The 14,174-nt window shown below is 40.5% G+C and overlaps 1 protein-coding gene across 2 annotated transcripts in view; it reads left to right on the forward strand.

Moving 5' to 3' along the window:
• The window catches only part of MED14 (mediator complex subunit 14), a 72,699-nt gene that overhangs the window by 47,500 nt on the left and 11,025 nt on the right, over nucleotides 1-14,174 (forward strand). Inside the window, exons 17-25 of one of the 2 annotated variants that reach the window (XM_040632887.1) lie at nucleotides 1,228-1,388; nucleotides 1,479-1,625; nucleotides 2,280-2,371; nucleotides 3,318-3,470; nucleotides 3,788-4,057; nucleotides 7,369-7,509; nucleotides 9,055-9,166; nucleotides 11,724-11,855; nucleotides 13,702-13,884. In XM_040632887.1, the coding sequence (XP_040488821.1) occupies nucleotides 1,228-1,388; nucleotides 1,479-1,625; nucleotides 2,280-2,371; nucleotides 3,318-3,470; nucleotides 3,788-4,057; nucleotides 7,369-7,509; nucleotides 9,055-9,166; nucleotides 11,724-11,855; nucleotides 13,702-13,884 (1,391 nt within the window). The remainder of the gene's footprint in view (nucleotides 1-1,227; nucleotides 1,389-1,478; nucleotides 1,626-2,279; nucleotides 2,372-3,317; nucleotides 3,471-3,787; nucleotides 4,058-7,368; nucleotides 7,510-9,054; nucleotides 9,167-11,723; nucleotides 11,856-13,701; nucleotides 13,885-14,174) is intronic. The other variant, XM_040632895.1, reaches the window with a different exon arrangement.

Consider the following 14,174-nt stretch of genomic DNA (forward strand, 5'->3'; position numbering starts at 1 on the left):
TTGCCCTCCAGGGGACATTTGGCAACGTTTGGAGGTATTTTTGGTGATCATTAACTGAGAATAGGGGGTAGGAGGTACTATTGACATCTGGTAGGGAGAGGCCAAGGCTACGCAACAAATAATTATCCAGCCTCAAGTGTCCATATTGCTGAGGTTGAGAAACCCTATTCTAGGTGTTTCTGAATAAGAGGCCTGAATCAAGATTCCATATTTCCAATTGTTGTTAGACTTAGATATAGGTAATCATTATACCAAGTCTGAGAATTAGCCCATCTTCCCTAGGAGTTAAAGGATAATGTGTAATTAAAAAATATATTATCTCATTATGTCATCTATTACTGAAAAAACAGTGAAAATATATTGCTTCATAATGTTTTATGACAAGAGAGGCCATAAAGCTGTAAGAGGAAAATGGATAGGTATTTTACAACACAAAGCTAATACATTCTTTTTCTATATGTGATATATTTAAGTGAAAATATGTTAAATGAGTTAATACATGCAAAGCTTCATCACATGAGTGTTACCTCTACTGAAGGAGGGGGAGGAGAGATAATGAATCTGGCATTTTACCTTGCCATCAGTGAGTGAGACTTGGTTTTACCGCAAAGGGAGCTAACATACATGAATACCTATTATATCAGCTGCCATGAGCACTTTACCTACGGTGTTGTCATGTTTTAAAATCAGTGACCCCATAAGGTAATTATCTCCATTGTGTAGTTGGAAACTGAAATTCAGAGAGGTTAAATGTGGCTGGGTCAGAATTAGAACGCAGGTCCCTGACTCCAAAGCCTATGTTCTTTCCACTGTATCATTCTGTTCTCAAAGAGTGGTTTTACAAGTATTCTATTCCCCTTAGCTTTTCCTTAAGGATGTTCTAGGTAGATTTCATAGAAAGCCAATATCCTTGATTTTCACTCTGAAGAATCAGTGTTTCTAATAAATAGGAATAAGGATGAAGACAGACACACTTTGTTAAAACACTGAGACAAATACTTTGTTAAAGCAAGAGGTCCTGATCTGTATTGATGTGAATAGAAGTGGGTTCAGTGCTGTGAATTGCCACGAATTGCTATGAATCGCTTCCTTCTTTTGCAGAAGGCGCCTAGTAGTGGAGCTTGAACGGCAGCTCTCCGGTGATACCCTGACTGTTGTTGTGTAGATTGTGCTCTTGTCTTTCTGTGATGCGAAGTACACTTGATATGCTCTGTCTTTCGTTGCCAGAATTCCTCCCTGTAAGGGTGTGAATGAGGAAACCCAGAAGGCTCTGGACCGCTCTCTTCTTGATTGCACTTTCCGATTGCAAGGTAGAAATAACCGCACGTGGGTGGCGGAATTAGTGTTTGCGAATTGTCCGCTTAATGGCACTTCTACTAGGGAACAAGGTGAGATGCTTCACACACTTTGTCTTTGCGTATTTCTGGGGTTTTCTTTTTAGTATTGATAGCTATTAATCCTCTTTTTTAATCCTATAGGGCCATCGAGGCACGTTTATCTGACATATGAAAACCTGTTGTCTGAACCGGTTGGTGGTAGAAAAGTGGTTGAAATGTTCCTTAATGACTGGAATAGCATTGCACGGTTATATGAGTGTGTGTTGGAATTTGCACGTTCTCTACCAGGTACATGTGATAATCTTCCTTCTTGGGGGGTACCCCCCCTTTTTTAACTGAAGAAGTAAAACATCATTTAAAAAGTTTTTTTCAAAAGAATATCTAATGAAAAATAAGTTTCCCTTCTACCTCAGGCTTTCCCCAGAAACAACCACTGTTAAGTTTCTTATGTATCCAGAAATTTTTACTCTGAGCTCTACCATATTATAATAATAGGTAGTATTTATTGAGAGTCTACTATGTGCCATACAATGTAACAGACAGTTTGCTTGTGTTAACTCATTTAATCCTCACAGTCACCCTATGAGGTAGGTGAGTTATTCCTCATTTCACAAATGAAGTCACAGAGACTGAGCAACTTGCTGAAGGTCGCACAGCTAGTAAAGAGTAGAGCTGGAATTGGAACCTCCTAACTGCTGTGCTATACTGCTTCAGTATCTCCGCCCCTGCCCAGGACCCCTTCTGTGGAAGTGGACATGGAAGCCCACTGTCTATGCCATCGCTTTCCCTTTTTTATTTTTAATTTTTTTTTTACCGAAATTATGTATCTAGAGATCTTTCCAGCTAGGCATATGATACTGCCCAGTGCCCTCTTCTTCAAATATGTGTTTTAAAGTTTTGCATGCATCATCTTAATCTCCTTTTTGCTTCCTTTCTCTTTAGACATACCTGCTCATCTAAATATTTTCTCAGAAGTCCGTGTTTATAATTACCGAAAACTTATCTTGTGTTATGGAACCACCAAGGGAAGCTCAGTAAGTCTATGAACTAATTAAAACTGAAGTTCCTCTCATAAATCCTTTAAAAATCAAGAATTCAAAAGTTATGAAAACTGCCTTGAAATAATTGAGGACTCAAGTAAAAATGAAGGTTATAATGGTAAATTTTAAATACTTCAATATATAGTAGACTAGTGTACTATAATGCTTAACTCTTTAAAATCGAAAGTGAAAATTAAACCCTTTTGATGATAATCTTGTTGAGTTTTGGACCAGGTAATGTACTTTTGGTGTTTGTTTGTTTGTTTGTTTTCTTTACCGATTTCAGATCTGGTTAGCAACATGATTGCTATAATGAAGATTATCAATGGTTTTGAACAATGCTGTATGTTTATGCTTTTAAGGTCACATGATTATTAACATGGTTTGATCCTGTCTCAGTCTTAAAGGCATTCCCCGCAATCTCTGTTTCCTCATTTTCTTCCCACTCCATATGTAAAGTCCTAGAAGTTTAGTGTAAAGATTCAGCCAGCTGGCTTCTTTCTGGACTCTTCCACATCAAGTAATATCAGAAATCAATTGAGTGTTTTAGAATCTATAAACCGAAAGCATCTGTGTTGGAAGTGGTTTCCTTTCCCTTTATGACAGTGCTCACGTAGAGGGTGACTTTTCTTCAGTCCTAGGTAAAAATGAAAAGTAAGAAACACCAGTGATAATTTTCAAATAAAGTTTAATCCAGATTTGGCACCTTCTCTTTCTGTTTTATTTGGCGGAAGTGGGCTGATACACACCTACCCTGCGGACGTACCGCTCCATAGTAACAGCACTTCCGGCAGTTACAGAGCCCAGTCTTCTGGCTGGCTTTCCAAAAAGATCTCGTGTAGATCTTTGGCATTTTGCCTTACTATTTAAACATTATTTTTTCTTCTACTTGAATCTGTTACTTTCTCTGTTTCTGAAACATGTAATCTCTTTGATTTAGATTAGCATCCAGTGGAATTCCATACATCAGAAATTTCACATTTCTTTGGGCACTGTTGGCCCAAACTCAGGTTGCAGTAACTGTCACAATACCATTCTCCATCAGCTTCAGGAAATGTTCAACAAGACACCAAATGTGGTTCAGTTATTACAGGTAATGAAGTTTATTTTCTGTATAAAAATATGACTCCGTTGGTGTTAGTCTCATGTAAAACGAAAAATCACATGGGCTTAACTTGTCTTCAGTGACAAGGGTGCGTGTTTTTGTCTTTTATGTCTCGCAGTCTTCTTGGAGGAATTGCTTTGATTCAAAGTGGACGCAGTGATGTAGTTTGCATTCTCTTCAAGAGAAAGGTGTATGGAATGTGCCAGGAAGCCCTTGGCTCATTTATGACTGTTAGACATGGAACATTCTGCGGCTTTAGCATTTGCACAGAAACAGGCTGCCCTCACTGTGTGTATTCCTTTTAGGTACTCTTTGATACTCAGGCTCCGTTAAATGCCATCAACAAACTCCCCACTGTGCCAATGTTGGGCTTGACTCAGAGAACCAACACTGCTTACCAGTGCTTCTCCATCCTGCCACAGTCTTCCACCCACATCAGACTGGCCTTTAGGAACATGTACTGCATCGACATCTACTGCCGGAGCCGAGGCGTGGTGGCAATACGGGATGGTGCCTATAGTCTTTTTGATAATAGCAAGTTAGTGGAAGGTTTTTATCCTGCACCCGGACTAAAGGTAACTGCCTTTACTATTCTAGCATAAGTAAACATAAATATCTCTAAAGCAATTCCTTTAAAAGGGGGAAGTAATGGGGAAAAGCAACAAATTGCTGTTTAATAAGCAGCTATGTTAGTTTATCACCTCTGCAGCGTCCTTCCGAAGGAATGGGAAGTTCTTATAAAGCGCTGTGCCTATGTGTATGAGATGATAAAATCTCCTTTCCTTGTAATGCATAAAGGTGGATGATACGAAGAGAGTCCTGTTTGCTAGTTGGAACTTTAAGGAACCTCAACAATGTCTTTCTCATCAATTATTGAGAAAGTTTGATTCTTCGGTTTAACCATCAAGTTTTTTTTTAAATGTAGGGTCCTGGGCCACAATCCCTGCAGATTCTTGTTTAATAGCTCAATTGTATGTGCTTATAGTTTAGAGTCAAATAGTTCCAAAGGCTTGTTTTGAAAATTAGTTGCTTGCCATTTTCCTGCTCTGTTTTCAACTCTTAGATGGTGATTCTCTTGGTATTTACATCCTTATCTCTAAATAACATGCTTACATTGCTGTTTGTGGACTTCTTAGTTGGGGGGCATTATCTGATCCTCACAATGGAAGATGAGGATTTAATTCTTTTTTAATTCTTATATGCCTCTTTGTCCTCCCTGGCTGCTCCCAGTATGCCTTCTTTCTTTCCTCCTATCCTTGCAGTATGGTTAGGTAGCAGTTTTGATCAGGTGATTTTTCAGTGTTCTCATAAATATGTAAGCACTGTCCTCCAAGCTTACTATAATTACTTTTCCTTTCTTGTTCAACATTTTATTTTCCTGGGGGTTACTAATTTACTTTTTTTGCTTAACTTGTGTATACTTACCACTAACTCAACCTTGAAGTCTCTCCCATATATGTAACTCTGCCCTCAGTGCGTTCACGTATCAGAAACCTTGCTGGTTTCATCTTGAGGAAATCTCTTCTACACCCCTCTGGCCTCCCAATCTGGAATGGCAGTGCCCCAGACCCTTTGCACAGTCTTGATTTAGGAAGCTGTAGAAGGATGGGGAAGAGGGAGAGTCCTTGGCTTCTCTCTTGCGTGGCGTGCCCTATGGCGTGGACCACAGGTCTTTTTCTTGATTTACGCCATTGTTTTGGTAGAATACCTTCTATGTAGTTTCCTGGGAGAAGGTACGTGGGAGCTTATTTTGAGACTGTGTGTGCCTAAAAACATCTTTTATTTACCCTCATCTAATTGAGAAAATGGCTAGGTGTAGAATTCGAGATTACAGTCATTTTCTGTAAGAACTTTGAAGACGTTGCTCCATTGTCTTCTAACTTCCACTGTGGCCGTTGAGGTGTTTAATCTCGTTCCAGTTCTTGAACCTTACGTAACTGAGTAGGCTCTTTCACTCTGGAAACTTAAATCCTTTTGCTCTGGGAATTTCCTTGTATCATTTCTCTATTCGTCTCTGTTTTCTGTGTTAGCTCTTTCTGGCACTGCTACTATTCTGATGTTTGGTATCCTGGACTTATCCTCTGATTTTCTTATCTTTTCTGTTTTTATCCTTTGTTTCTGGGAGATTTCCTCATTTTTTCCTTTCAGTCTTTCTATTTTTGATAATTTTTTTTTTTTGCCATCTTTTAAAAAATTTCCGGGAGCTCTCTTTTGTTTCTGTGTTCATTTTATGACATCTTTGTTGTATATGACTATCTTCTCTTCTCTTACCCCTTTTCTTCCTACATAATCTCCATTTCATGCACCTTGCTTTTTTGTTGTTTTGATCTCTTTCATATTAGTGATTCTTAACTCACAGCTCTTACTAGAAGGTGAGACTTGCTGACTGTGGTCTTCATTGCAGGATGATCTGCTTGGGCCATTTCTTTGGGTAACTCCCAGTGTCAGTAGATTTAGGTCTTTTTGTTGGGCTGGTATGAGTACCAAGAGAGGAGTATTCAAGTCTCTGCATAGATGGTGTGCATCTGGCCCCCAATTTTTGGCAAATCAAATAAGAGAAGGAAACTACTATTTTTAACATTCAGTATGTAAACTTTAATCTTCTTTTTTTTTTTTTAAAGTAATCTCTACACCCAACGTGGGGCTCGAGCTCACAACCCCGAGATCAAGAGTCGCATGCTCTTCTGACTGAACCAGCCAGGTGCCCCACAATCTTCATTTTTAATACGGCATTCCTCTCGATCGACGCTAGAGTCCCCCTAGTCAAAAACCCTCCACCAGAGTGGTAGAAGTCAACCTCACTCAGTGAGAGTGACAGAGGCTCTGGGAGGCTTTCAGTGTCTCTTAAAGAGACTTTCAACCAGTCCTATTTTTAGTCTCACTTTCATCCCCACTTCCAGAGATGTCTAGTGCTGCCAGTTCCTACGTGTCTTGAGGATCTGGACGGAAATAGCTTTGCTTCTTGGCTTTTCCCAGTGCTAGCTTTAGGATACAACTTCCTCACATTGCATAGTTCACTTACCACTCAGCCATCTGCTCCGCAGCCTCCAGAATTCATTGCTATTTTTTTCTTCTCCCATTCTTTCTGTATTTGTAACTTATTGCTTTAAAAAAATTTTTTTTTAGGAGTTTCAGTGGGGTACTGGGAAAAGATAAAATCTGTGTTGTGAATCCATCATCTTTTAGAAATCAGGCAGTGTACTTTTAAAAGCTTTCGAGTGATCTGGTAAGCTTTTGATCTATGTTTTTGAAGATAGGGAAGATGGAGAGTATTAAAAGGAAGAGAATGCTTGAGACACAAACTCTGGTAGTCTTGCTTAATTTTTGATGACATATTCCATAAAATGAGATTGTCCCACTCTTGGTGGTTCAAGATTTCAGTCATGTAAGATAAAAAGAGGAAAGATGGCTTAGTTTCTGTATTCAGTTTTCCTCTGTCATATTTTCTAGCTTACAAAGTGAGGACTCTCACCAAATAGGAAATTTCCCAAGTCATTTAAATTACTTAGATGGCCAACATACAACTTTTTTTTTGTTTCCTGCATTTCTGGTTCAGAAGTTAATACGAAAATACTTTGCCCTGGTGTGAGGAGGTACCAGGGTATACGTCTCTCTTCAGCTTTGTACTTACACAATACTTCTTAATTGACAGGATTTTTAACTTAGATGTTGTTTCTGTTGTTGCATTTAACCAGTTTCCTCAGTTTCCCCCCTTCAAAATTATCAATATATCTTCCAGGTTGTCCTCATAATAGTGGCTGTGTACCAGACTTCTGTTTTAGAGATGGGCGTAGTATATTTGTTTCTCTTAAAATAGTCTAAATGATTAAAAATATCTTATAAAGTTAAGTAAAATAATCTGAATTCTACCTGTTTATATCCATAGACATTCCTGAATATGTTTGTTGACAGCAATCAGGATGCTCGAAGAAGGTCTGTAAACGAGGACGATAATCCCCCTTCTCCCATAGGAGGAGATATGATGGATTCTTTAATCTCACAGCTCCAGCCACCATCCCAGCAACAGGTGACGTCTAGCTGAAATTCCAAATGGTATCACATTTGCATAACTTAATGGGTTCTTCAGGTGTCTGAGCATCTTTGTTGAAAGGTGAGGAGGTCCTTGGTGGGCCCAAGGTGTCCAGGAAGTCCATATGAAAAAATAGTGACAGAGGGAGAGAAAGAGGCTTCTAGTGATGTCAACAGTACCAGAAGTAGCATTAACCTCAGACTAGTGCACTTAAAATGATGTGAGGTGAGCAGCCATGTAATCGCAAAATAAGATGATACCCAAACAGCCGGTAAGCACAGAAAGGGTGTTCAACATCATTTGGCATCACAGAAATACAGCTTAAAACCACAGTGAGCATTATCGTACTCCATACCCACGAAAATGGCTTTAAGAAGAAAATCGATCATTCTTGGCAATATTTGGTATTAGCAGCAACTGAAACTCATTTACTACTGGAGGTAGTGGTGTTCAGCAGTATTCCAGAGCACTAAATCTGAACATTAGGCATACTTCTGATTTAATAATTCTCTTAAGTATATGTACAACAGAAATGCCTCAAAAAACACAAGAATGTTCATAGGAACGTTATTTCTGTAAAAAGTGTAAACTAACCCACATATCAAGCAACAGAATGAGTGAATAAACTGGGTCTATTCATACAATAGAATACAGAAATGAAAAAAACAAACTATTGCTACATGTAACTACATGGTGAATCTTGCTGACACAATGTTGAACAAAAGAAGCCAGACACTAAGAAGTACATTCAGTATTTATATGAAATGTGAAAACAGGCAAAATCAAGCTTGAGTGACAGAGGTCAGAATAGTGCTCACCTTTGGGGAGGTGATAAAGCCTTGGGAGGTGTATGAAGGAGGCCTCCGGGGCACTGGTAGTGTTCTTCAGTGTCTCGATCTCTGTGGCGGTGACATTTGTAAAAATTCATCAGACTGGACGTTTTCTAAACTTTGTGTCCTTTACTATATGTGATTTGTACCTCAAATAAAAAACTAGGAAGGATTACATTGTCCTAGGCTTTTCATTGCTGGAGATGAAGGTAAAAGTGAGGAGAGTTCAGGTTAAACTACTGTATTTTGTTGCCTTTAAAAACTCCGCCAAGTGTAAGATGCACTGCTTTTTATGAACTGCCAGAAACAGCACTGCCGGTTAAACTATGCCATGAATTGAAAGATATACCCTGATTTCAGAAATGCTAAAGGGTTGGGGGAAGACTCTTAGAATCCGTGAAATGGTAGATAAACAATACAGATAAATCAGTGATATGGTAGATAAAATAAGCAAAAAACATCTTCAGGGATATAAGCAATGGTATTACAAGGTCAGGAGTGAGTTCTCTTGCTGTTTTTCAAACATTTTGAAAGTCAGTTTTTAAAAACTTGTGTTATTGATGCATATTTTACACATTTTCGTATCTCAGGATTCTTGTTTGGTAACCAGTGAACGTGTAAAGGTTAACGCTTCAGCCGTGTGCTGTGCTGTCTATATGATATACTATACGCGCATGGCCGTTTGAGCAGCATGTACTTTTTTTCTTTTCAGCCATTTCCCAAACAGCCGGGATCATCAGGTGCTTATCCCCTTACTTCGCCCCCTGCGTCTTACCACAGCACAGTTAATCAGTCTCCCTCTATGATGCACACACAGTCTCCAGGTAAGACTTTACTTATTCTCTTGTCGTGTTCAGCATACGTCCAGAACATACCCAGACACACACACACACAAGCACCACACATGTAGTCTAGACCTTCAGAGACCACTCCTTACCTGCTAGGTGTCTGCCATTCATTCCTTACGGCAGGGTTGTGAAACCTGCGTTCGTGATTCGGGAGCGCTTTAAAAGGTCTGAATTGAGTGGAGGTATTGTCACCCAGAGCCAGGCTCACGGCACAGCTCCAAGGAGTGCTGATCACAACACGATCTGTGTCAGGGGCCGACAAACCGAGTCCTGCCCACCACCCGTTTTTATAGTTTTGTGGGAACCCAGCCACACGCATTCATGCAGTGTCTGGGGCTGCTCTCCTGCTAGGACGACCCCTTACAGAACAAGTTTGCTGAGCCCTGGTGTATATGAAAGGGCCCGGCCCCACAGACCGGGCCAGTGCACAGCCTGCTTGTCCAAACAAAATGGCTCTGTTGGCAGCCCCATGAAGTGCACTATAAAATTGCTTGAGGATGCCTAATTTTTTACTTGTAACTGAAGTTTGTTGGTATCACTTAAGCTCCTGCCCTGGGCCAGATGCTCCATGGCACTGGGGAATCAGCAGCGAGCCAGATACCAGTCCCGCTCTCAAGCGTATCGTCTAGCAAGGAAGACGGGTATCAGATTTCTTGGGTAGATGACCCCTTACCTGCTCAGCAGAGATGGCAGAACCACAGATGAAGATTTGGAAGTTATTGTCATGTCACTGAAGGTCATTGAAGGCTGAGTTGAGTGGGTGAGCTCAGCCCCTGCCGAGCTGCCAGGAGCAAGGAGCAGAATAGGAGACATGGGCAGAGAACCCACGGGGCGTGTGTTTCTAGGATATGAGTGAGGTTTTATGTAGAAGGAAGTAGAAATAATAATTTTGAAATAATTATAGTAGCAGACAGATATATAGTGCTTGCTGTGTGCCAGGCTGTCTTCTGAGCACTTTATCCATTTAATCCCCACAGCAAACCCGCAGCTGAATATCTAAATATGACACTTAAAGGTTAACTTAAAGGTTGATCAAGTTGATGAACATACTTCACATAAGGCACTGTATTAGGTATAGAACGTAGAAAATACGAAATCCTCTTAGGTAGTAGTAGAGAATTTGAAACGTGAATACTGAGGATAGTGATGGTAATGTAGCGTCTCCGTGTCACATTTATTCGTAGTTTGGGGAGCATGGTTCCCCCTTTCCTGATCCTCAGTTGGAACTAGTCCTATGGCTAAATCCCATCCTTAAGGTCACTGCTCTTGGTTTTTTAATATCTGCCATCTAGACCTCTCCCCTGAATTTGAGTCCTTTGTTTTCCAGCTGTCTAGTCAGCATGTCCTTGTAGATGTGTAGACAATGGCTGAGACTCAACTCCTAACACCTGCCCACCCACCACCCACCCTGACTCCCCGCACCCTGCTCCCCGCCCCCACCCACCGTCTGTAAACAGTAGCCCCTTCCCGCCTGCCGCTTGGCCAGAGCTGTTAGAGTCATGCTGGACTCCTCTTTCTCTCACGCCGACTTCAGTCAGTGCCAGATACTGTCCGTTCTGTACTGAGAATGTATCCAGACTCTAACCCTCCTCAGCCTCCACCCTCGCCCAAGCCATTAACCATCTCTCACTTGGATTATTACTGTTGCCTCTAATTGGTTTCCCTGCCCCTGCCCTGTAGTCTGTTTTTCGCTCAATGGTTAGAGTGATCCTTCTGGAACAGAAGCTAGTTTATGACTTCTTCACTCCAAACTTTGCAGTGGTTTCCCATCTCATTCAGGGTAAACCCTAAGTCCTTAGAGTGGCCTACAAGTTCCTGTGTGATCTGGGACCCCCATCACCACCTGTCTGTCCTCATCTCCTCCCACTTCCCCATGGCTCCCACTGATCCAGCCACACTGACCCCCCTCCCTGTTATTTTTGCTGCTGCCTTTGGGGTCTTTGCACTAGCTGTTTTTGCCTGAAATGTCTTACCCCCTGGGTATCTTCACACCTTAAATCCTTCACTTACCCACGTGCCCCCTTCTTAGAGTGGTCTTCCGGGGAACAGCACCCACCTCCGCCATTACATGATAACTGCCCCTTTTCCTTGCCCTGGTTTTCTCCATAACACTTATCACTGTCTATCACTACCTGACATACATTTGTTGTCTTTCTCATTCTACTAGAATAGAAACTCCACGAGGGCAGGAATTTTTGTCTGTTGTCAACTGCTGCATCCCCAGTGCCTACAGCAATGCTGGGCATGAAATTAACCTTCGTGTCCACTTGCTGAAAGAGTGAATGAGCGAACACAAAAGTACACAGAATATTTTTTTTTTAACTCAGTCAGTATAAGAGCTAGAATTTGGGCCCCATGGAATTGATCTCTCTCTCTCTTTCAGTAACAAAATCATTCCAGATTTTCTTTGTGCTATTTAAGGGAGCTTTACTACTTATTTCTTTAATCTGTAGAGAGAGTCTTAACTTGAGGTCCTTGGCCAGGACATAATATGTGTCCTGCAAGATCATCTATAATTATTTTCCTTTATTAGGAAATCTGCATGCCGCCAGCTCCCCCAGTGGGGCTTTGAGAGCCCCTTCACCAGCGTCATTTGTTCCAACTCCTCCCCCATCCTCGCATGGAATCTCAATAGGACCAGGGGCCAGTTTTGCTAGTCCACATGGTGAGTCCATACGTGGAAATCGCGATAGCGTAAAAATTTGACGTGAAAGTCGTTTTTTGTTAAATAAATTCTTTTCTTATTGCAAAATTAGCACTGTGTTCGTTGGGGAAATCACCAAAGAAAATGAATATGTCCTGATTCCACCACGCAGAGATCTACCAGTTAGTCCGTCTGCTTTGGACTCTCTCCCCACGTCGCTTCTGCCTTGCTCTTCCTGTCACGCACCCCATGCTTGCCTGCCTGCTCGCCTCTCTTTTGCTCTCCACCTGTCTGCTTGTCTCTCCTCTCAAACACCTCCCCCCACAATTGGGACTATACCATATGTATTGTTTTGAGACTTGAATTTTTTAACTTTTTAACTAAAAAACTCTGTTTTGGATTGGTTCAAATAAAGAATAGAAGAGGTAGCCAGGGAAGTGTTTCTATGCCACCAACCACCTAGTTCCTCTTCCCAGAGGCATTCAGTGTTATTAATTTCTTATGTGTCCTTCCAGAGATGTTGTCTCCACACACAAGCAAATGCCTGTAAGTGTTCTCACCCCTTTTACACACGGGACAGTATACTTCAGTGCCTTACTTTTTTCATCTATTTTTCCTGAATGCTGTGCCAAATCACAACATAAAGGACTTCCTCAGTTTTTACAGCTGTGTAGCATCTGTGGTTTTACTGTCTACTGTTAATATTTGTAGGAACATTTTTGTCAGTAAAAACTCTACATCGTCATATTAAATGGCTCCATAGTATTCCCTTGTCTTGACATACCATGATTTAACTGCCCTCCTATTATATGTTTAGAATGTTTCCATTTTTTCTACAACTGAAAATGGTATCATCTCTGCTCACGTGATTATTCCCTTAGGTAAGTTCCTAGACGTGGAATTGCTGTCTCAAAGGGTTTGAGAAATTCTAAAGCTTTTGAAACATATTGCAAATTGCTCACCTGAAAGGCTGTACCAATTTCCTCTAGCATCAAACAAGAATGTCTATTTTCCTGCATCATTGCCAACACAGGGTATTAACGACTTTCAGAAACCTTGGTCATTTTGATAGGTGAAAAATGGTGTCGTCTTGTTTAATGTGCATTTCTTTGATTATTAATGAAGTTAAACCTTTTTTCTTTCATGGGTCTTTGGTATTTCTTATTTTATGCCTGCCTGTGTGTTCTTGTGTTTTTTCCTACCAATTTATAAGACTTTTAAGTTAGGATAATTTACTCTCTGATATATGGTAAAAATATTTTCTCAGTTTGTCATTTGGTTACAGAGGGGTAGAAATAATACGTTAAAGGTAACTGCGGGATGAAATTTAAATATCAAATTGTTCAGGAAGTTGCTTTCAAAACTTGATTCTTGGTTCATTTCTCAGTCAGTGTAGCCTTTACTAAAGAAAGAAAAGGGAAAATTTCCCTCTCCTCAGCCTTGAGTAGAATGAAAAACATAATTTGTCAGGGTTACTTGAAAAAATAAGATTGCTGTCCTTAAGCGAGCTTTGATTTTTTTTTTTGCTTAACATTTTCAAAGATGTTTGCAAATAGGTTTTGAAAATAGTAGGTTGTTGCATAGTGTAAAGTAGATTGTTACACATTGCACATGTTGAAACTTGTGTGAAGGTAAATTTTATCCTTTCTCATTCTGTATTTCTCTAATTTTGTATCACGTTAAAAAGTATTTAAACTACACAAAACCGACATTCAGGTGCACCGTGTGAAAAGAGCATCATACTTCAGATAGCGAAAAGGAAAAATAAAATCATCACCTTGTAAAGTGTCAAGCATTTCAGCGCTGTCAAGTACTTTTCAGTTATTAAAATACAGGTTTTGAAAACCATCTGTTCACTTCTTTACAGGAACCCTGGACCCTAGTTCTCCATATACTATGGTGTCACCAAGTGGACGAGCCGGGAACTGGCCAGGGTCTCCTCAAGTGTCTGGCCCCTCACCAGCAACACGCATGCCTGGAATGTCACCAGCCAACCCATCACTACATTCTCCAGTTCCAGATGCTTCTCATTCCCCTCGAGCTGGAACAAGTGAGTGTCATCACCATTTTTGTGTTTGTTTTAGTCCAGCCTCCAAATGACCAATTTTTTTTTCCATCCTCACATTTGAAAGTTGTGACCAACTTGTTAAATGAGGATACTTAATAATGTAAACTTTAATCCATTTGGTAAATTGCTTAACGATAGTTAATTTGCACAAAGCAAAATGTAAGAAAGGGAAATCTCTCCTCCAGAAGTCTTAGGAGGTGAGCCCCAGTACCTCTGTTATGTCTCCTAACTTAGCTGCAAAACTAGACCTTGAAGGACACCTAAAGTTAACT

This window comes from Ursus maritimus, assembly GCF_017311325.1.
Source record: "Ursus maritimus isolate PB19 chromosome X unlocalized genomic scaffold, ASM1731132v1 scaffold_X1, whole genome shotgun sequence".
Lineage (NCBI taxonomy): Eukaryota > Metazoa > Chordata > Mammalia > Carnivora > Ursidae > Ursus > Ursus maritimus.